At 40.6% G+C, this 22,716-nt stretch overlaps 1 protein-coding gene across 2 annotated transcripts in view; it reads right to left on the bottom strand.

Moving 5' to 3' along the window:
- Positions 1-22,716, bottom strand: part of TTC39B (tetratricopeptide repeat domain 39B) — a 75,525-nt gene that overhangs the window by 13,574 nt on the left and 39,235 nt on the right. For both annotated transcript variants that reach the window (XM_063129242.1, XM_063129243.1), the window contains 11 exons: positions 14,585-14,689; positions 14,039-14,170; positions 10,548-10,624; positions 9,798-9,865; positions 6,285-6,349; positions 5,601-5,706; positions 5,271-5,336; positions 2,669-2,777; positions 1,928-1,995; positions 1,780-1,839; positions 1,140-1,301 (listed from right to left, as the gene is read on the bottom strand). In XM_063129242.1, coding sequence (XP_062985312.1) covers positions 1,140-1,301; positions 1,780-1,839; positions 1,928-1,995; positions 2,669-2,777; positions 5,271-5,336; positions 5,601-5,706; positions 6,285-6,349; positions 9,798-9,865; positions 10,548-10,624; positions 14,039-14,170; positions 14,585-14,689 — 1,018 coding nt within the window. The remainder of the gene's footprint in view (positions 1-1,139; positions 1,302-1,779; positions 1,840-1,927; positions 1,996-2,668; positions 2,778-5,270; positions 5,337-5,600; positions 5,707-6,284; positions 6,350-9,797; positions 9,866-10,547; positions 10,625-14,038; positions 14,171-14,584; positions 14,690-22,716) is intronic.

Genomic DNA, 22,716 nt, shown 5'->3' with positions numbered 1-22,716 from the left:
TTATGTCCTGCATATTTCAAGCAAAGCTTCCACCGATATGAACTCAGTTAACTTTCGTGATCTGCAAGTATGAACACGTGGAAACCACTGGGAGGTCTTTCCTACTGACTCACTCCGCATACCAAGTATAATGCTAAAAATCTTCTTATTGTGCATGACAGCTCAATTGCCTCCAGTGTATCCATCCAGAAGTATACATTCCTGAGAGCAGTGGTGCTAGAATGCAGACACGGCACATGTAGTTGGAGCAACGTCTATAGTATGGAGCTTTTAAAGACTAGGCATATTGCATTAAGTGCTGCAAAGGGGGAAATGTATAATCTAAAATCCTTAGCTTCCCTTCAGCCTGAAAAGTATGTATAAGTGGGAGTAGGAAATGTAGGAGCTTCTCAGTTGTGGAGCTATGAACTATGGGATGCCTTGTCCTGGGAGGACTTCTTATAACAGTGGAATAGACTTATTATTTAAGGTGTAATCCAATGAATGTTTAGACAGAAAAAATTCCTACAACTCCCAGCATTCCCCAGCCAGCCATGCCGTCTACAGAATACCGAAAGTTGTAGGACTGTTTTCTCTCTAAACATGCATAGGATTGCATCCTAAGTAAAGTAAAAGCATTTGACCACTATAGAATGAGCTATGCTGGCATCAAACACAATTTACCCAATCCCTTCCCTAATCTTCCTGAAATACTGCAATAAACTGTATAAAATGGTATTGCGTAGTACAAAGTTACCTTTCTGTGAGCTAGAATGGAGACAGGCACCAGGGGGAAGGCAACAGAGGTTATGAAGACAGGATAGCTCATGGAATAAAGGGTTGAACTGCAATTTCTAACATAGCAGATTTGGGCAGAAACCTCTCTCTCTCTCTCTCTTCATCACAATCAAACAAAACATGCAGATCCAATCTCCAATGATCCTTACATCAGTTTCCCAATAGATGGTTGCTGCAACTCAGCTGGTGATTAGATCAACTTTAGCACGGGGGCAATGCCAAGTTGAACTTGTAGTGGAGGAGAGTATCTGAATAATTGAATTTTAACTCATAAATGTAGTTACGAGGGGCCTATATTACCATAAACTGTAACTATGAAGTGGCTCCCACCACTTCATAAAAGTATCTGATCCCCCATTTACCTTTGACCACCTGCTTTCTTTGCACAGCAGATCTGCATACCGATATGCCTGAAGCCAGTCCTGCTGGAAGGAGTAGCACCACATCATCTCCCAGTAGCAGAGGTGATGGATCTGTCTCCACTCTTGCTGAGCTGCAATGCATTCCTGGAATGTTCCCTGAGCCTGGAATTCAAAATTACAGTACAGAAGTTATGTTTGAACGAAATCTCTAATTCAAATTATAGACTTTTATTTGATCGAAATTGTGGTTAGAAAAGTGACCAAGCTATTCATATTTACAACTAGCAAGATCATGATTTCATCATATTTAAATGAATAACTGCTATTTTGTGTCTGTGGCCGGCAGGGGTGGCGCAGAGGTTAGGTGGGAAGAAAATAGGACCATTTGCTGATCCAAAAGGATCTTGGTTGAGCGGCTTTAAAGAGGATTTTATCTATACAGGAAACTAAGCAAGAAGTTTACATATTTGTTATGTACATAACTTCTTTTAATTCATAAGGTTCAAAGTGTGAGAAGTATGTCCGTAGAGGGCTATCAGTTTCAATACCAACACAACTATTTTTAAAAAAGCTCAGAAAACTGAGAGGTTCCTTAAAGCACTATCCTCAGATTTTATTGTAAAAAGGGGGAATCCATTACCTTTTCAAAATTTCCTTTTAGTACGTTTATTCTGGCATCATAAAACAGAATGATGGCACCCTTGATAAAAAGAAAGAAAGTGACAATTACAACCTTTTAAATCATAAAAACAACAACACCTTTATAAAGTGAAGAAAACAAACACCACCTTTGGAAACCTCTGAAGGTAAGGGTGAAGGAGGGCATCTGCTTCTGAAAGGTTGGCTTCCCCTATTCCTGTAAAGGTAGCAAAATCTTCTCTTAGTAATGATGCTGGATGAAAGCTGATACTTCTAAACTAATCTATACTGCACTATATTGCACTGTACTATAAGCAGTACTGTATCGCTTTACTAGAAAATTAAGACTACTTCATATATGAGAGAAAAACCTATTTTAATGAAACATCATAAAGGTTACTAAACTGCTATCAACAAACAATGTGGGAAGTGAACATGCTAGAAATGCAGCAAAATACACAAAATTATTCTTGTACTGACATTGCTAAATTAAATTTAAAATATGAAAACAACGCTTTTCAGGATTAAACCCGAGTTATCTTTCTTGACTTATTTCTGCTCAAACCGCTGGTGAATTTGTTAAAATGTAGTTTACAAATCAGGAGACAGACACGGGAGCACAGGCTCCATGCCCCCCTAGAGCAAATTTCTCCTTCCTTCCCTCCCCCCTCACCCAATTGCTAAGAAGTTTATCAGCTATTAAATCCAACTAATCCAGGATCTCAAACCCACTTCAAGCTATGAACAGAGTGGGTAGTACTGCTGAAAACAGAGTGCAATAAAACACATGAAATACCCCATTGAAATATTATACTAGAGATTAGATTACAATATACGGCATTATAATTGTTCCGACGGAGTTCACCCAGGATTTAGTTTTCAGGTCTTACCAAGGATTAACGAAACGTAAGTGTGATACAGCAGCAAGGTAAAAGTACACAGTGTGGCCCGCAGACTGGCACCAGAAGCCCCTTCCTGTAACTGCTGGAGACCCAGCTCCTATCAGCAACAACAAAATTGTACAGTGTTAACATTTCTATTAGTAATAATAATAATTTCAAATTGTAAGGAATGAACAATATGAGAAAAGGAAAGAGTGACCTTCAAGGTAGAATGGCAATTTTGGCAGCCACTACGTTTTAGAATACTTTTGGTGGAGTGATGCATAAACAAAGGATATATTCAAATACAAAATCTACCCCAGACTGGATTGGATCCAGCATACACCTCCCATGAATGGAAGCGCTTTCATCCATGGGAGACTTCTGATCCAGTGAGGCAATCTTCATTGATTCCCCACGCTCTCCAGACCCCTATGCCCCCACAAACTGCTCTAGGGGGTTGGGAGACCCTATGGAACAGTTGTTGTTTATTCGTTCAGTCGTTTCCGACTCTTCGTGACTTCATGGACCAGCCCACGCCAGAGCTTTCTGTCGGCCGTTGCCACCCCTAGCTCCCCCAAGGTCAAGTCTGTCACCTCCAGAATATCATCCATCCATCTTGCCCTTGGTCGGCCCCTCTTCCTTTTGCCTTCCACTTTCCCTAGCATCAGCCTCTTCGCCAGGGTATCCTGTCTTCTCATTATGTGGCCAAAGTACTTCAGTTTTGCCTTTAATACCATTCCCTCAAGTGAGCAGTCTGGCTTTATTTCCTGGAGTATGGACTGGTTTGATCTTCTTGCAGTCCACGGCACTCTCAGAATTTTCCTCCAACACCACAGTTCAAAAGCATCTATCTTCCTTCGCTCAGCCTTCCTTATGGTCCAGCTCTCGCAGCCATAGGTTACTATGGGGAATACCATGGAACAGTAGGGGAGGTTTAAAAAAGGCACTACAGAGCAAGGAGGAATCGGTAAATTTCACCTCTCCCCACTTCCACTGTTTTATGAGCAGAACTCCATTCAGGGGCTGCTCCCATTCCCGGGATAAAATCTGGACCCAACCTGTTGGTGTTGCCTCATTCATGCTAAATGCTCTTTGAGTTTCCTATCCTCATGCAGAGGGGCTCCACACCTTCCCTCCCTAAGGGAAGCAACTGTTGCTTCAATTGCACATCTCTAGAGCAGGGACAGGATCAGCTGCACACTGTCCATGCTTACTATGCTTGACTGTATTACCTACTGAACTGAACTAACAGGTTCATCTTATTCACAATATTTGTATTTGTTTTATGTTACAATCTGATATAAAAAAGGGAAGTAGAAGAACATTTTATTAAAATATTTCTATCAAGTATTTATTTATTTATTTTATTTATTTATTACATTTTTATACCGCCCAATAGCCAAAGCTCTCTGGTATTTCTATGCTACCCTTTTTCCAGAGTGACATTTTAGCCTCACAGCAAACCGAAGATGTAGGTTAGCTTGGAAGACAGTAGCTGTCCCATGGCTAAGCAGGGGGTTTCATTGCTAAGTAGGGATTTCAGTTACCCACATCCAAGTACAAGAACACTTAGCCGCTGTACCATTCTGGTTGAAAACCAGTTAATTGTAGGGGCCTGTGCAAATGGGGTCATGTAAGCAAAAAGGCCCATGAGGATTTATTTATTTATTTATTGCATTTTTATACCCCCCCAATAGCCAAAGCTCCCTGGGCAGTTTACAAAAATGTGGCTGTGGGTGATGGACTGGAGAGACAAAAGGAAAACTAACAGAAAAAGTGGTTCTGAGCGCATGCTATATGGTATAGAGATAAAAGGGGACTTTAATGTAACAGAGAATGGGTTAAAATGGGTTAAAAATACTACATTAAAGTTGTAACAAAAATGCACTTCCACTATTAATGTAGCCCTCTTGAGTTAATAAAAAAACACACAAAAGTGGTCCTCAAAGTGATAAAAGCTGTACACCCTTGATCTATAGAAAACTGTTTGAGGAAAACAGTGGATGGCGGTGAACGCACTGCGGTTAAACCCAGATAAGACAGAATTGTTGCTGGTCATCAGAAAGTCCGATCGGGATTCAACCTTTTCTGGAAGGGCTTGAGCTTCTCCTAAAGGATCAGGTTCATACTGTGATCCTATGCTGTCCCTGGATCCTAGGTGGCGGTGGTGGCAAGGAGTGTGTTTGCACAATTATGCTTGGTCCACCAGCTGCGATCCTGAGTCAGTTTGACTTGGCAACAGATATCCATATCATGTTTAGACTATTGCAACGCGCTCTATGAGGTGTCTGGAAGTTACAATTTGTGCAAAACGCAGAAGCTAGGCTCCAAGCAGGTGCACAGTATCAGAACTATCTGTCTTGTAAGACTTGCACTGGTTGCCAACTGCTTTCTGGGCTTGATTCAAGGTGTTGCCTTTAACCTTTAAACCCCTAAATGGCTTAGCAACTGTATAAGGGACCATCTGTCTCATTATAAATCTACCCAAGTTTTAAGATCTTCAGGAGAGGCCTTTCTGAGGGCATCATTACCCACAGAGGGCTGTTTGTTGGGATCATGCGCATAATTCTGTGCAAGAATTATGAATGGTGTAAACAAAATTTAATACCCTATTGCCTGAAAACCCAATAAATTCTAGAAGCCGGAGGATTCTTCCTGGTAAAAGGGACAGCATCTGCAACAGACAAGCAACAAGAATTCCATCAGTTTTATTACAACACTAAACACCAAAATATTTCAAAGAAAACAGGCAACGTCTTAAAACATTTTATCCTAAAATTCAGGTAACTTTGAAACATTAAAATATTTGTATTATTCCGATGCACCCAGCAAAAACGTGAGTTTTTAATTTTTAAAATTACAGCATTTTGGATCAAATATTTACATAGGAATTCATGTGCTGAAAGCTAGATTATATTTAAAAGTTAAAGACTCATACCAAATTGAATGCTCCTATTCCTAGTTGCACACCTCCTTCAAATTGGTGGAATATTTCGTTCTTGCTTTTGCTGTCCTGAGACATCTGGAGAACTTGATGACATTCTCTTTTGATTAAAAAAAGTTTTCAAGTTAAATAGGATAATAGGAACTGCAATTAATACAATAATGTAATATTAGCAGAAATGCAACTGCATTGTTATCATAGAATCATAGAATAGTAGAGTTGGAAGGGGCCTATAAGGCCATAGAGTCCAGTATAAATTGACTGTATTTATTTTGATGATTTAGCTCATCATGTGACAACTTTTGGGCTCATTTAAATCTAGACTTTTGAAAAACATTTTTGCTCAGGTGTCCTGTTTTAATTATATAGCAGCATCACTGCTTAACAGAGCAATAAGAAAAACACAGATACCCATCCCAAGGAGAATCCTATCATAATTGCAACAGAGGGCAAACAATTAGTACTCAGCTACCTACAAATATAATAATTACACACTGATAATTTCTTCATAGAAAACTGGGGTTTGTAGTGGGGGCTGAATGAGCTCTTGGAAATTGAAGTAAATATGCCCTGACTTCCTTTCGCCTTCACCCTTTTCCCACTACTTTTGCCATGGCAGGAATTGATTTGCTGGAATATACAAACAACAACAACAACCTAAATATCATAGCAACATACTTGTATATTTGGTAACTTGTCCTGATTTTGAGGCCACCCTTGATGAAGTTGATCATATTTTCATCCTGCGGGAAAATGTTTACAAACATATTAAACAAAACAGTGTAGTTCTGTAAACCATACCTATATGTGGACTTTTAATTTGAACAAACTGCCTGTAAAACATAAACATTCAAAATAGCTTGAAACATAACGTTTTTATACTTATATGTGAAGCCTAATATATAAGAGTGGGTAAGATACACATAATCAAGGAAATACTCTTTATAACATTTCCATATGTTTTCGAAGTGTAATCTGCCAACACAACGGCAACACGTATTTACATGTCAATCAAGCAAGGTTTATAGTTACAGACATGTTCATATTTGTATATCAAGCTAAACTGAAATAGGACACCACTAGATGGCGCTATAAGTATCTAAAAATAACTAATAATAATAATCCCATGAAACTTTACATCCTCTGCAATCTTTAGTAAAAACAAATACTGAATGCTTTGTTGAACTCTGTATCATTCCCAATTCAGTGCATGTGTTGCTGGATATTCTACATGCGGTATATAATGGGTGTACTTATGTAAAGAGCAACATGATCCATAATTATTAATGAACTATTTAATAGTTAATAGGGATTAAGTTTATCTTGCACTACATGCCAACTTTCAAGGAATACAATCCCAAATACAGTGTACAAGATCATGTGTAGGAATATAGCAGTTCAGTGTGATTTGCCCAAAAAGTAACTTACTGAAGTCTAAGAACAATGGTTATAGAACAGGTAAAAGCCTTTTCCATGTCTCTTTACTAACAGGAAACAGAATGGCAAGAGTTGTGATCTATAGAGGTGTAATGTGACCCCTACTATACAGTGGAGAAAGGTCAACAACTAGGTCTTCTAAAACTTTGTCTAAGGGGCCATAGAATGCTAATAATTTCCACCTCTCAGGTAGTAGACCGGGGTAGGCAACAAGTAGCTCCCATCAACCTCCAAATGTTTGTGTGTGTGCACGTTCCTGAATGTGCTGTCCATGGGGGGAGGGGTCTGGGGAGCAAAATCCCCCCCCCCAAGAGGTCCCACAGATGCCCATCCTAGCATTAGACAAAACTACACCTTTGGAGCGGGAGAACTGAGTGAGGGTTCCCTCCCAACTGCTATGGAAAGCTCCATAGTGGCCCTCTTTCCCGAGACTGGAGCTCCATCTGTGGGAAGTGGAAGAAGAGGGAAGGAAGGAAGGAAGGAAGGAAGGAAGGAAGGAAGGGGATGTAGAACAGAAAGGCCATTGATCCACTGGATCCAACGGCTGCTTAGCCACTGTCCTCAACCTGACAAGATGAGTTAGATGGGCTCAGATGCCCATTTAATGCAAAAAGCAATTCCAAAGGATGGACAGGTTAAAAAAGCCTCTGCTCTGCTGGGTTCTTGCTGGCATGGCATTGGATACTCAGAGTGCTGTGACAATGAACACTCTATCGTATGGATGCCAAACCCACAGGATTACTCTTTAGAGACCTACTTTTTTTAGGTCTGTTAATAATGATATGGGACAAAATAAATGTATCTTGCGTATACAAAGTCACAAAAACTAAAGACAACAGTGAAAACAACATGGCACCCAGTGAAGACACATGGCACATTTGGCAACAGAATGGCTGAGAAAGCAGAGTGCTGACAATTGAATAATATACGTTTGGAAAGAGATCTTCCTGATCATTATGTACATAACACCTCTTGCTCCTCAATCATTTTGTTTTACTAACCAATGGAAGGGACTCGTGGATACCACACGGGATAAGATCTGCATACTCAAGCTGAGATACATTTCACCCAGTTGATGTCCATGAGTCTCACTTTGCAAATTGCAACACAAGAGGGTAGTTAGAAGCATAAGCTACTCATGCTTCTGAAATCCCACTTCTTCATGTCCAAAATATTACAATGAACTCAACTGAGAAGTATGGAAGCCTATGGGGTTTGTGTGTGCCTGTACCCACATGTGTGTACGAGACAGAGAAATGCGATTTAAAATAAGCTTGTATCAGAGTTTTAATACCAGTTGACAACCATGCAGAAAGTTGGATTTATATTTCAGGTTTTCTGTATTCCTGTCACCTGTAAACAAATGTGTTCTATCTAAAGTGCATTTTTAGTCCTCCACACACCATTTGTGGAAAGAACTGGAAATGGGTTTTCGTCATTTTAACCTGTCCTCTCCTCTGAAAGTGCATAGAGAAAGCCATGTCAGTTTCACTGATGCTGAGAAAACTTCACACATTCACCCAGTTTCCCTGAAGCCATTTCTGCTGCTGCTCTTAAGAAGGGGAGAGGCAGTTTTTGGACTTTTCCTTCAAGAAACTATGCATGAACACTAATGATTGTGTCAAGAGTAATATTTAAATTTAAAAAATCATACCAACAAGCAGAGAATGCATCAAGACAACTGACAAGGCTTTCTCTGCAACCTTGTCAGTTCCGCAAGTGAGCAAGACAGCGAGAGAAATGACAGAGGAATGTACTAGAAGGATACCTGTGGGACTGCAACAGACATGAAGTGGGAAAACGCGGGCAGATCAGGCGGTGGAATATAGGAAGAGCGGCACTCTCCCGTTCCAAAGGGTCTGCCATGCAGGAAGCCGGCAGGACAAAGAAGCAGCCACTTGCTCACCCCCCTCCCACCCTACTCATGCACCTCCCTACCCACCTGGCCCTGCCTACCTGGCTGCCAGTCAGCCAGCTTACTTTTCTGGGTGTGCGTATGTGAGCCCGCTACCCCAATGCGCTGCCCATAAGGTGTTTCCACCTTCAGGAGCAGCACAGCCCCTGCACGAGGTTGGCCAAACTATTGCAAGAGGACCCAGAAGTTCCGGGACCTCTCGCGATACTTTGCCCAAGGTGCAGGGGCCGCGTGGCTCCTGAAGGCAGAAATACCTTATAGGTAGTGTGCAGGGCAGGCGGGCACGCATATTGCACACTAAGAAAACTAAGCTGGCTGGTGAGGCATGTGTGCATAAGTGCGAAAAGAAAAGAAAGTGGGCAGGCGTGCAGATCGGGAGGGATGGAAGCGGCGGTGGCAGGTCCTCGCTTCAGGCGGCAACCTGCCTGACTTGGCATCAGAATATAGTTGCAAGGCAGTAAGGGGAAATGTCTTCTCCTGAACTAGTTGGAGGCAGCATGGTGATATTTAAAGCAGAAAAGGATTCGAGGATTCCCGAAGCGATAATTAAACTATGTAGACATCACATAGATTGCACCTGCAATTTCAGCTTCAGTGCCTGCTTTAGAGGGGACGAAGACCATGGGTACATTTAACAAGAGTTATAATTCATTATAGCAATATTACAAGCCCCAACCTTTGTATCATATGCATAATATACAAAGGCAGGAGTTGCATCTTTAGTAAGGCATTAGAAGCACTGTGGTTTTAGGGAACAGAACTTGCAGGGCAAAGTGTATTCCAGCATTACTGAAAGTCTTATATGCACACAGACAGCTGTTGCATGAAGCCTACATTACCTGTACAAATGTCAGCGCTGCTTTCTGTAGTAAACATTCAGCATAACAGAGTTCTGCATGCATTTCCTCTATTAAAGAAGGAAAGTTTGATTTACTACAAAGCACAGTAAAACACCTAAATTCTTTACAGTAGTAATGAATTATGCTAAACGTCCACTTCCCCAAAAGCATTCCCAGATTTGTATTATTCATTTCTTAAACTGATTCATACTGTTTATCTTATTCTATTATCTTGTCTGGTATTGTTGCCTCCAGTTATATACCAAAATACCATGTACACATCTGCTTATTGTATTTGCTGCCTTTTTTTGTTTAATTATTTTTACGATTTTTTTTAACATACCCTTGTACACCACTTTGGTATCTGCAAGGATGAAGGGGTGGGATTTAACAATATTTTTAATAAATAACATTTGACACAATCTCAGTAACACTTAAAATAGCCCATAAAACAGGCTAATATTATTATTCCCATATTATAATTGGGGAACCGAGACCAAGATATTAGTTAGATAATGAGATAATTTTAAACGTTATTTTTTTAAAATATTGTTAAACTACCCTTCATCCTTGCAGATACAAAAAAACTTTTGTTCTTTCATTCCCAATGCATTTTGCATAAATTAATCTGTAAAGGCGTTTCATAATTCTTTGTACCCAAACAAAGTGAAATAGCGTATTTATGTATTCACCCAAATTAGCAGTAAGTATGTATTTTAGAGAAAATATCTCACCCCACATTTTTCTTACCTTCACTTAGCTGATCTACACTCTGTTTCAAAACTAAACTGGACAATGATTCTACCACTGTGTTTCTTTTCCTGAATCTATATTAGCATGAAAGAGAAAGAGACAAATACTTCAAAACCTTATTTTTAAAAAAACTTTTTTTCAAATACATGCACCATATCACATTTAGTTAGGCCCTAAATCATAAACATTAAATACCCTAAACACTTATGCTGCAGCTGGAAGAGCAAAATCTATAGAACCTGAACAGAGACCACAACATTATTGAATGAACAATTTCCAGCAACTTGGTATTAAGCACTCTGTCACCCAGCCGCCACCTGTCAGGAAGAACACAGGTGGAAGAATGGAGCTAGGCCGAGAATGATGTGAATTGAAAACTTGCCTCCAGCTGTTGCTCTTGGTGAGCAGCTGCTCAGTCATTTCAGTTAACTGGACTGAACTGAACTGTAAATATTAAATATCTTAAGACACACAGATATAGTTCTCTTGTCTGTGAGTATGAAAATACAATACAGGTGATATTTGACATTTTGGTATCTATTCCTAACTATAACTCATTTTCAAGGCAAAATATATGCACTCAATCAATGTGAACATCTGAAAAGTAATTGCATCGCTGTTCAGTCCAATCTCATAGCTACCAAAATAAGTAGGTGATGTAGACTTTGAGCTCTCTTCTTTGTAAAGAGAACAAGCCATCCGCCGTTTCAGATTAACTTGAACTTTTCTAAGAAAGATGGAAATTTAGTGTGTGCGTGTAATAGCGCCTTTTTCCTTATATAATAAAGTTAGTTTAAAAGGCTTATACCAAGTTGTTGTTGTTTAAAAAAAACCAAGCTTCATAAAAAACGAAGTCTTCTCCTGCACTATTATTTGCAAAATTTATAGCACAAGTGTATGCCAATCCTAGCAACAAATGCAGAAAGGTGACAGCTATTGTTCAAAACTGGCAATAAAACCCCACAATATATATGTAGAGCTCTACATGCATACACACACAAATGCCGTTAAGATCTGGAACCTCCTTCAGATTCCATCCCATATCTCTGCTACAAAGCCAAAGGAATATACATAACAACTTAAGATCAACAATTCCATCAAGCAAAAAAGATATCGCCTCTCTATTTTGAACACCAAACAAATTGCTAGGGAACAGTGTCTATTTCCAGCAAAGGCTGTAAGTCCAGTCAATTAATTTGCAGGACAGGTAATTTGTCCCACAATCCACATCACTTGGTATGAATAATTATCTTTTGTCTTTAATTTTAGCAAAAGGTCCTTATGCATGTCAAAATTCTCAAGCATTTCCCCTTTTCCTCAAATTTAAAATGAACTAGTAAAAGCCTGTGCATGGCATCACAGGCTGTGCGAATATGTTCCCTGCCCTCTGGCTGCCACTGAGACTGCAAGCACTGTCACACTTCTGACTCAGCACTTCTGACTCAGTTGCAAGGTTTAAGCAGGCCCATTTTATATGTTATTGCTGACACTATGGCTGCTGCCACAATCCCAAGCTACATGGTATCATGCAGTTACCTGCTTTCACGCTTAGGTGCCCAAATGGTCAAACCAATTACAATAATATGTAGGAAAATCCATGCAGGGAGCCTACAGCACAGATACTAGTCCACTCCAAACCATATATGCACCTATTTATACACAGACATATAGTCCCTGTTCAGAAGACACCTTAAACCACGGCTTTAACCATCGTGAATAAGGGGGAAAAGCCATATTCACCCTGGTTAAAGCCATGGTTTAAGATGTCTTCTGAACAGGGCCATAGAGAAGTTTGTATGTGGTTTGGAAATATAACACCAGATATTCTGTCATAACAGTCAAACCATAGCTTGACAGTTGGGTCCAAGTCTCGGCCTTATGCACTCTCTACTTCCTTCTTCCGTATGTACCATTCTTGACTTGAATAAACCATAATTTAGCTTTTCATCCAAATTGGCAAACCATAAAACTAGAATTCTACAATTGGAAATCCTCTTCAAGCATTGGTTTCCAATTCTAGTTTGAAGATATAATGGCAAACCATGGCTTGACCAAACCAGGAAGGAAGGAAGGAAGAGAAAGCACCATTTGAGACTGAAAGTTATTTTATTTATTTATTTATTTATTTATTACATTTTTATACCGCCCAATAGCTGAAGCTCTCTGGGTGGTTCACAAAAATTAAAACCATTAAGAACATAAAAAAAATCCAACAATCTAAAAACCCAAATACAAAATACAATATAAAAAGTGCAACCAGGATAAAACCACACAGCAGAAATTGGTATAGGATTAAAATACAGAATTAAACCAGCAAAGTTTAAATTTAAGTGTTAAAATACTGAGAAAATAAAAAGGTCTTCAGCTGGCGACAAAAAGAATACAGTGTAGGCGCCAGGCGGACCTCTCTGGGGAGCACGTTCCACAGCCGGGGTGCCACAGCAGAGAAAGTTGGCTGATGGCGAAATTACTGTTACATGTCAATTGGGCCACCATAAAATCAAATGTGAAGATTTCTTATCTGTTAATCTTTGATGGCTCTGTATTCAAAACAGGCCTTCTCGAAATAACAGCTAGGGTCCTCTTCTCACATCCCCTAACTTCTGATTTTTCACACACTGCTCTCTCTGTGTGTATAACAGATAGTGTTGTTAGAGGCTTCTTGCTCCCAGCTGCAGGGGTGAGGAAGGAGAGCTGTGAACTTCCTCCACATGTGTGCATCTAAAACAAGGTTGGGCCCCTTTTGTCCCCCCAAACATATTTTTTGGCCTGCGTCTTCCATCAGCCGGATGGGAGTTGTAGGCCAAAACATCTGGAGTGTCAGAAGTTGTCCATCCCTGATCTAAAGAGACAATATGCTACGACTGCTAAAACTCACTGCTCTAGCCCAGGGGGCTTTCCTTACTCCCCATTCCCAGTAAACCCATGGTAGGAGGGGGAGAAAGAAAATCATGTAGCCTGCTACAGCCAACAGCTTGTCCAAACTACTTCTGGCACAGGAGAGAGACAGACAATTGAAGAGACAGATGCAGCCCCCCTTACAAAAAGAAAACATCCTTTCCACTGTGTTCCGAAGTGTGATCCCTAACTACGGGAGAAAGTGAGGAAATGGATAGGGGGGAGGGAGATGAAAAAAGAATAACATCTGGTGAGAGGGGGCTGATCTTGGGGGGGGGTGTCAGGTGTCCCTCTTGGGAGTAAATTCTTCCAAGCTGGGACGAGGAGCTAATTGAGGACTACACTCTCAATCTTAGGGGGAAATAAGATGTATTTAAAATTCTAAATTATGATCTTGAGGAAAAGGAACCTCTTTCCTATCAAATAAATAAAGATAATAAGTGGACCTTACATATTAAACCTAGAAAAATCTGCTTTTCTCAACATCTTTTTCATTAGTCGCTTCCTCTAATTTCTAGCTGAGCGGCAATACACATGTGATCATTCATACCTGTGCAATGTTTAATAAACATAATTTTATTCATGCTTACTTTTGGCAAGTTTGTAAAGCTTCTTTCATTGTAGCAAGTCCCCTCTGGATATCCTGTTGTTCAAAGGTCATTGCAGCCTGCATAACTAAAATACTGCTATATCCCAGGGCATGGTACATACTGCCTTTAGACCTGTTTTGAAAAATAAAAATAAACACGTTCCTTTTAAAAGAAACACCAATTCCTGTTTAAAAAAAAGTTCTGTGTTCTTCCAGAACGACAGTACAGTTTTTACAAAGGTAACTTTTACATCTGAAGTGTAAAAATTTTCCATGAGATGCTTTTCTTCCTCAAAAGTCTTGCAAATTATGCAGCTCCTTAGTTATGGGTATTATTTTATCGTGTTTTGATAAAAAAACAACAACCAGTGTAACAATATAGGACACTTCAGAAGGTTTAAAGATTACTTTGCAGAACACTTCTTTCGGGCAGGAAAAGAGATAGAAATAATGAAAGCGACTATATTCACAGGCCTTAAATTAATATCCAGCAACCAGATGTCTTAACATCTCCCTGCACTGCTTCCAGCGAACGAAACAATCTCACCATGGACGAAGTAATTCCAGAGCTTCTGAGAATTTGTTATTCAAAAATAGATTCAATGCCATCGAACTCTCTTCCAAAGCACACGCAAGATCCATCTTGGTAGCCCTAATAAAGTAAACAATAGGCAATAATAAGAATGTTGAACTGTGCTTAAATAACCACTTCCACCATATTCAAACTAACTAATTAAACTCTACAGTACAGTCAATAATGGACTTAACTTAAAAAAAAACTATTCCAGTCTTCTCTTAGTTATTGAGAAACTTTTCTGCCAGCTTAATGACCAAGTTGGTAGCGGTTTATACGTCATTACATTCTAGATCACAAGTCTAGATCCCTCTGATTAAAACAACAAGAATGAGGTATATACACAAGACAAACTACAATCAGTAGAAGCAACTTTCGCTCAGGTAATGAGTCAGTTCATTGGTCCCACAAAGCCCATTGTCAACTTTGAATAGCAGCAGCTCTCCAAAGGTTCAAGCAGAGCAGAAGGCATTCCTGGCACTTTTAGTTGAGTTTAAGTCAGAGGTGGAGAACATTTCTGTAAACCGCCCAGAGAGCCCTGGCTATGGGAGCGGTATATAAGTGTAATAAATAAATAAATAAATTTTCTTCCACCACTAACTCACAGGGAAGAGTTGCAGCTGGTTGGTGTGTAGAGCCAGAAATCAAATGGGAAGAGTTTGTGACACTGCTCTCTCCCCCACCCCGTCCTTCCCTTTGTCATTTAAGAAGAGGAAGAGGAAATCATTCCCAGAGGGGTGATCTGCAGAGTAAGACTGGGAGCACAGCATCTGGAGAGCTGGAAGATCCTGAGGAGTATGTGAAATTAGGCCAAGGATCCCCACCTTTGAATTAACTGGTGGTGCCAGGTACTAGGCCTGGGACCTTCGACATACAAAGAATGTGCTCTACCACTGAGAAATAGGCCCTTGTTTTAATTCTAGCTGTAGAGAACTGCCCTTTGTTGCATTACAAGTATTCGGATGTTCACAAAAGGCATTGCCATGTGGACGGACTACAGAATGCCACCAAAATTATCAGAAAGAAGAGGTATTGGAATGCACTTGCAACTTCCAAGCTCAGACCGACTCTCTAATTTTTGTATTAAAGCATAGTGCAAGAGATATATTACATTTGCACAATTCAAATTTTCAATAATTTTTTTAAAAAAGCAAACACAACTATCTTTAAGTAGAACAGGGACTTTTAACCCAAATAACTTTTAAAGTTTTTGCTTTTTTAAAACATTCAAATATTTATTTATTTATTTATTACATTTTTATACCGCCCAATAGCCGAAGCTCTCTGGGCAGTTCACAAAAATTAAAACCATTAAGAATATAATAAAACATCCAACAATCTAAAAACCCAAATACAAAATACAATATAAAAAGCACACCAGGATAAAACCACACAGCAGAAATTGATACAGAATTAAAACAGCAAAGTTTAAATTTAGGTGTTAAAATACTGAGAAAATAAAAAGGTCTTCAGCTGGCGACAAAAAGAATACAGTGTAGGTGCCAGGTGGACCTCTCTGGGGAGCTCGTTCCATAGCCGGGGTGCCACAACAGAGAAAGCCCTCCTCCTAGTAGCCGCCTGCCTTACTTCCTTTGGCAGGGGCTCAAGGAGAAGGGCCCCTGTGGATGATCTTAATGTCCGGGCAGGTACATATGGGAGGAGGCGTTTCTTCAAATAACCTGGCCCCAAGCCATTTAGTGCTTTGTATGTTAGTACCAGCACTTTGAATCGGGCCCGGATCTGGACTGGCAGCCAATAAAGTTGTAAAAGGACTGGCGTGATGTGATCTCGCCGGCCAGTCCCTGTTAGTAAACGGGCCGCCTGTTTTGTACCAGCTGAAGGCAGCCCCACGTATAACGCATTGCAGTAATCCAAACTAGAGGTTATCAGAGCATGGCTTACTGTAGCTAGGCTATCTCTGTCCAGATAAGGGCGTAGTTGGTATATCAGCCTACACTGATAAAAGGTGCTCTTTGCCACTGAGTTCACCTGTGCCTCAAGTGACAGTTCTGGATCCAAGAGTACCCCCAAACTTCGGACTCAATCCTTTCGGGAGAGTGCAACCCTGTCCAGGACAGGGCAAACATCACCTCACCGTACAGAAAAACCACCCGTTAACAGTACCTCCGTCTTATCTGGATTGAGCCTCAGTTTGTTAGCTCTCACCCAGTCCATTACTGTGCCCAAGCACTGGTTCAGACAGCCACTGCCTTACCAGGGTTTCATGGAAAGGAGAGGTATATTGATGACACCTCAGTCCACATATTGTGGACTGAGGTGTCATCAACATACCTGCATATGGAGGCTGAGCAAAGGATGCTGGGAATTGTAGCCCTAGCTTGGCTGATAAGGGAAGTAAGGGCTGGCTAGACCTGGAGCTAGAGTGGTGGTAGCAGCTGCAGTGGGTGATGCAGAAGTATGAGAAACATCTGCATATTGATGACACCTCAGTCCACATCTCTGGATAACCTTCCCCAGAGGTTTCATGTATATGTTGAACAGCATAAGGGATAAAATAGAGCCCTGTGGAACCCCGTGGCAAAGTGCCACGGCACAGAGCAATAATCCCCTAGCACCACCTTCTGGAATCGGCCATCCAAGTAGGAGCAGAACCACTACAACGCAGTACCTCCAACTCCCAGCTCAGACAACCTATCCAGAAGGATACCATGGTCAATGGTATCGAAAGCTGCTGAGAGGTCCAGGAGAATCAACAGGGTCACACTCCCCCTGTCACTCTCCCAACAAAGGTCATCCCACAGGGCGACCAAGGCAGTTTCCAATCCAAAACCAGGCCTGAAGCCTGATTGAAATGGAACTAGATAATCCATTTCATTCAAGAGTGCCTGGAGTTGTCTTGCAATCACCCACTCAAGCACCTTGCCCAGGAAGGGGATGTTAGCCACCGGCCTATAGTTTTTAGCATCTTCCCAGTCCAGGTTTGGCTTTTTCAGGAGTGGTCTGATTACCGCCTCTCTTAAAGAGGCCAGTACCACTCCTTCTCTCAAGGAGGCATTTACAACCTCCTGGACCCAGCCAGCAATCCCCTCTTTATTTGATGTAATAAGCCATGAAGGGCAAGGGTCAAGTACACAGGTGGTCGTCCTGACTTGGCCAAGCACCTTGTCCACATCAACTCAGGAGAGAGTTGATATGGTGAGACCAAATTACTTCAGGGATTCTTATTTTGTCATTCTTAAAACAATATAAAGTTAATGCTTTCGTTGAAAAGCTGGACTTTGTTGAACTTAATTTATGACTATCACACTTTTTGAGAGCCTTCCATACAAAAGGGTGTTTTAGCTAGAATAGTAATGATCTCAGCTATCACTTTGTGGATGAATCACTGTTTCCCAGAATTCAAACTGCATTATGCTGCTGCTGGGAAAATCCCAATGGTTTTTAATAGCCACCAGATTCATTGCAGTTGTAACTACTTTACTGGCTGCCGTGGCACATAGCTGGGACACTTTGGAATGTTTTTCTTTTAACTGCTTGCATTTTTCTGGATTGTTAGAAGCTGAGCACTTCCTGCAGGGTCACGCCAGTAAATTGCTCATGTAGCCTTTTAAAGTGTTTTCAAAGCAGCAAGTATATTTTCCCACTTTGTTTTCTCTCTCTTTCCACTTGGTTCAAAGCTGTATGCAACTTCTCTCCACCACTGGAGCATACTTACTTTATTGAAAATGGGAAAAGGTCAACAAGGCTACCCCTTCACAGTACAGCTATTTCCCTTGCAGCAAGGCTGCCTGCAGCCACATTCACAGTATTACAGTGCTAAGATGCATGAAACTAGGGCCTTTGCTAGACAAGGGGCTAGCCCAGTGCAAGGCCCAGGCTCGTCCCTGTGCGTCCAGATGATGCACAGGGGATCCCATGCTCAGGCAGGGGTCAAATTTACCTGGCCCCGGGGTAACCGGCACCGCTTGTGGCCCGGTATTTCCTGCAGTCTTGGGCTCAGCCCAAGACCACGGGCGTGTAGACTGGTCCACCGCTTTTCCCGGCTACTACATTTACTCGCAAGTAGCCGGAAAAGCGGTGGATGGGGCGCAGCGCTCCACAGGAGCGCTGCAGCCATCAGGGCAGAGTGGGGAGAGGGGGGACATCGGAGACAGAGTGGGGGGACATCGGAGCCAGGGGGAGCGAGGAACCCTTTTTTAAAAAACAACAACAAAACCTTACCTTTATCGTTGGTGTGCTCCTGCGCACATGGCCCTTTAAAACTAAAAAAAAATGGCGGACGCAACAGGTCCTTCCTGCAGCCCGTCACGTCTTACATGTAAACAGGGGCGATGGCCCGTGCTACTTGTAGCACAGGCCCGCCCCTCCTCCTGCACGGATTCCAAGGTAGGTCTAGCAAAGCCCTAGAGCTCAATGAATGGCTCAGTTTAAACAACATGTTTCTCTTCTTCCTCCCCCTTTTTTTTGTTATTCATTTTTTATTGTTTCACAAACATACATAACATAAAGGCATTACATAACGACATTACATCCAAGGAAAAGGGGGAAAAGGAAAAAGGGAAGAACACACACACAGAGGTTAAGTTGTATTTTCAGCTCTCTACATATCACAAATGTGAATTATATTCTCTCCTTGTTTGATACATTTAACACAATAATCAAATTCTTTTCTTTCTTCTAAGTTAACTATATCTTTTTTTTATTACTTCTTTATTGCAATCCAGAGATCCATGAAAAAACAAAAAATCAAACATGAAACATCATACAGTTAGAGCTATTATCAACTTTCATCTAATACACAGAGAGCTCTAATCCTGGCAGACACTGTAAGAAATTTAGCAACAGCCAAAATTACTTTTGAGGACTTATCTTCCAACAGAAACTTAACATAAAATTTGTCTGAACTTCTGGACAGTTTACTCAACAATGGGGTGATCATAAGATGATGGGCCTGATTATAAAAGCTACAGGACAGAAGGATATGCTCCATCGTCTCCACTTCCATATTCCTACAGGGGCACCGTCGTTCCTGATAAGGGACACCAGCATATCTGCCCCGAAGTAATTCAATAGAATAAACATTGCATCTGGCCTTGGAGAAAGCAATACGATATTTAGCCACCAACAGGTTATTTAGATAGTCAGCCAGCTGAAGAGGCCCAACGTAATGAACATGCAATGCACTGGGAGAGCAAGAAACATAAGAGCGAGTGCGTAAGTCGCAGAAGGCTACATCCCACAGTCTTTGTTTAACAGATTTAAGAGCAAAATTCAAGCCCAGATTAAGGGGGAGGGAAGAGGAGAGACCAATTGAAGCTGCCTTCCTGGCAAGAAGCTTGGACCAGCTGTTCACATAGTTGTCCTGAGCCAGACATGGAAGCAGACCTGAGCCCTTCCCAAAAAGACTAACTTCCATCCAAAATTTTAAGGCAGACCAGCAAGCCCTAAGCGAAAGAGAGCTTTCCCCGGTTTCCAACAAAAGTACAGAATTAGGGACACACTTTGGGAGTTGAAGAAGGGTCCTCAAAACTATATCTTATACACTGAATCCACAGACAAATACATCATTTTTCTCTGTTTCTTGCAAAAATTCTATCAGAGGTTTCCATTCAAATATGAATGTGGCTGTTGATTTATCTCTCATTATCACTGTAAGTTTTGCCATCTCTGCCAACTCTAATATCTTCAATAGGCATTCTTCCATTGTTGGCGTTGCTTCATTTTTCCACTTCTGTGCATATAGCAGTCTCGCTGCTGTTGTCATGTATAAAAACAAAGTTCCCCCTTCTCTTTCAGTTGGTTGTATGCACCTTCTCCCCATTAGTCCCAATAGAAAGACTTCTGGTTTCATTTGTATATTAGTCTTAAGTATTAGACAACACATTTCTCAGTGGTGGTTTAAGAACTCCATGGTGGAGTTTTTACACCACCATTGAGAAATGTGTTGTCTGGCGGAAAAACACCACTCCGTGGTGGAGGTTTTTTTGGAAAACACTCCATGCTGAATATCCACGCTGTGCAGAGGAGAGTTCCTGCACAATAATGTGTTGCGTGTTGTGTGGAGGGCTCTGTGGAGTTTTCCGTTGAGTTGACTTTTCCCACTGGCTACAGAGTGCTCTGGCAAGAGTGGCAAAAGGAGTGAGTGCCACTCTAGGAGAGCCACCAGGATTGGGTTTTTTGCAGCAATGGCTGATGGGATACCATCAGGAGGACCAGAGGAAGAGAGAGGGCGAAGGAATTGTCAATCAAACATTTTACTCAACTCCACGCTAGCCCACAGTCACACAACGGTGGAGTTAGAACATGTTGTGTGGGGAGTACCTCCTAAAAACTCAACCGCTGAGTGGAGTTTTCACACTGTGTTGAACCACAAACCACTGTGTTTGTGGTTTTAATTTTTGTGAACCGCCCAGAGAGCTTCGGCTATTGGGCAGTATAAAAATGTAATAAATAAATAAATAAATAAATAAATTAACATGTTGTCTGTACTGAGCCACTAAGTTACGGATGAATCTGGTCCATGTCACTTTTACATGTATTCAACTGATATGCCCATTCCATTCTATTCCCACAGTAATCTATGAACTTTTTTTAAAAAAAAGTCAGCACACACAGAAAATTTGGATTTAAGTACATATTTAAATATGTATTTTTAAACATATTTAAGCACAAAACACGCATTTTAATCACATTTTGATATGTTTAAGTCAAAAACTGCATAAGAACATTGTACGTATTTATTTATTAAATTTCTAAGCTGCCTTTTATAATAGCCTTGAACATTCAGAAAGTATAAACACTGGTGGATAATAAAGTTCTGATCTGCACATTAGCCTGGGTATCTTGTGAGTCTATGGGCTCATCTACACCAAGCAGGATATTCCACTATAAAAGCAGTATGAAAGCAGTACATAAAAGGCAGGAGCCACACTACTGCTTTATAGTGGTATTGAAGTGCACTGCAGGATCTACACTACTGCTTTATAGTGGTACTGAAGTTCACTAACAACTGTTGGGGCCCATGACACATCTACACCAAGCAGGATATAACACTATGAAAGTGGTATGAAAACAGTATATGGTATGTGTCATGGGCCCCAACAGTTGTCAATGCACTTCAATACTGCTATAAAGCAGTAGTGTGTCTCTTGCCTTTTATATATCGCTTTCATAGTGGAATATCCTGCTTGGTGTAGATGAGCCTATCAGAATTCACAAACTCTGAATTCCTCAAGCATCTCTACATAAAACTAGTACTACTTTAGTGATAATTGTACTTTGTGGGTTCCCTAAAACACATCTAAAAGCAGCCAAGAGGTGATAGCAAGAACCTTCAGCAATCACAGTAATATATACCCATACAAATAAAATAACCAGTTAAGAAAATAAAATTAATGAATGCAACCTTATATTAATACTGATGAAGAGATGGGAGGGGATACCCACAGCTCATTCATTTTAAAATTTCTCTAGAGAGAGAAAAACGCCTGTTATCCAGATCCAAAGTCAACAAAATCAGGCCAGATGTTATGGAACTAGGACTGCGTCATTCAAATGCTGGCCCAGATCCAGACACATGATTAGGACGGAGTGATCCTTTTCCTATGGATTCATACAAATTACTGTGAAGTTGCAGGAAGTTTCTTTTATCTGACACTTATATAATTGTAGTGAACAAGCTCCCAAATATAATGATATGCTGCAATATCAGATTAGTTTTACTAGTTTTTTTTAAGATTACTGATCCTTTACAAATAATGTAACCATATATCAAAGTCATTAGACAACATGAGCTCAATTCATAAAGAATCTCACAAACTTCCATATTTCACAGGCAGTTCTGAGATATTCTTTTATGCAATTTACACACCTTGCAGTATTCTGCAACCTATAGCATCCAACTGATCAAATAATTGAGATCAGCAGAAACATAATGATGACTGCTAGAAACAAACCACACAGGGGAAAGGAAAATCAATCACTTCTGAAAAAAATGCTGTTATCACACACACACACACACACACACACACACACACACACACGTTAAAAGGCATGCTGAACTTGCTATATTTTAATTACAAGATACAATATATATGTTTTGATAAAATAATCATATAAAGCAATTTCCCCAGAAAATTATTGTA

This window comes from Elgaria multicarinata, chromosome 6 (assembly GCF_023053635.1).
Source record: "Elgaria multicarinata webbii isolate HBS135686 ecotype San Diego chromosome 6, rElgMul1.1.pri, whole genome shotgun sequence".
NCBI classification, from domain to species: Eukaryota; Metazoa; Chordata; class Lepidosauria; order Squamata; family Anguidae; genus Elgaria; species Elgaria multicarinata.
This window is presented reverse-complemented; position numbering and strand designations above follow the sequence as displayed.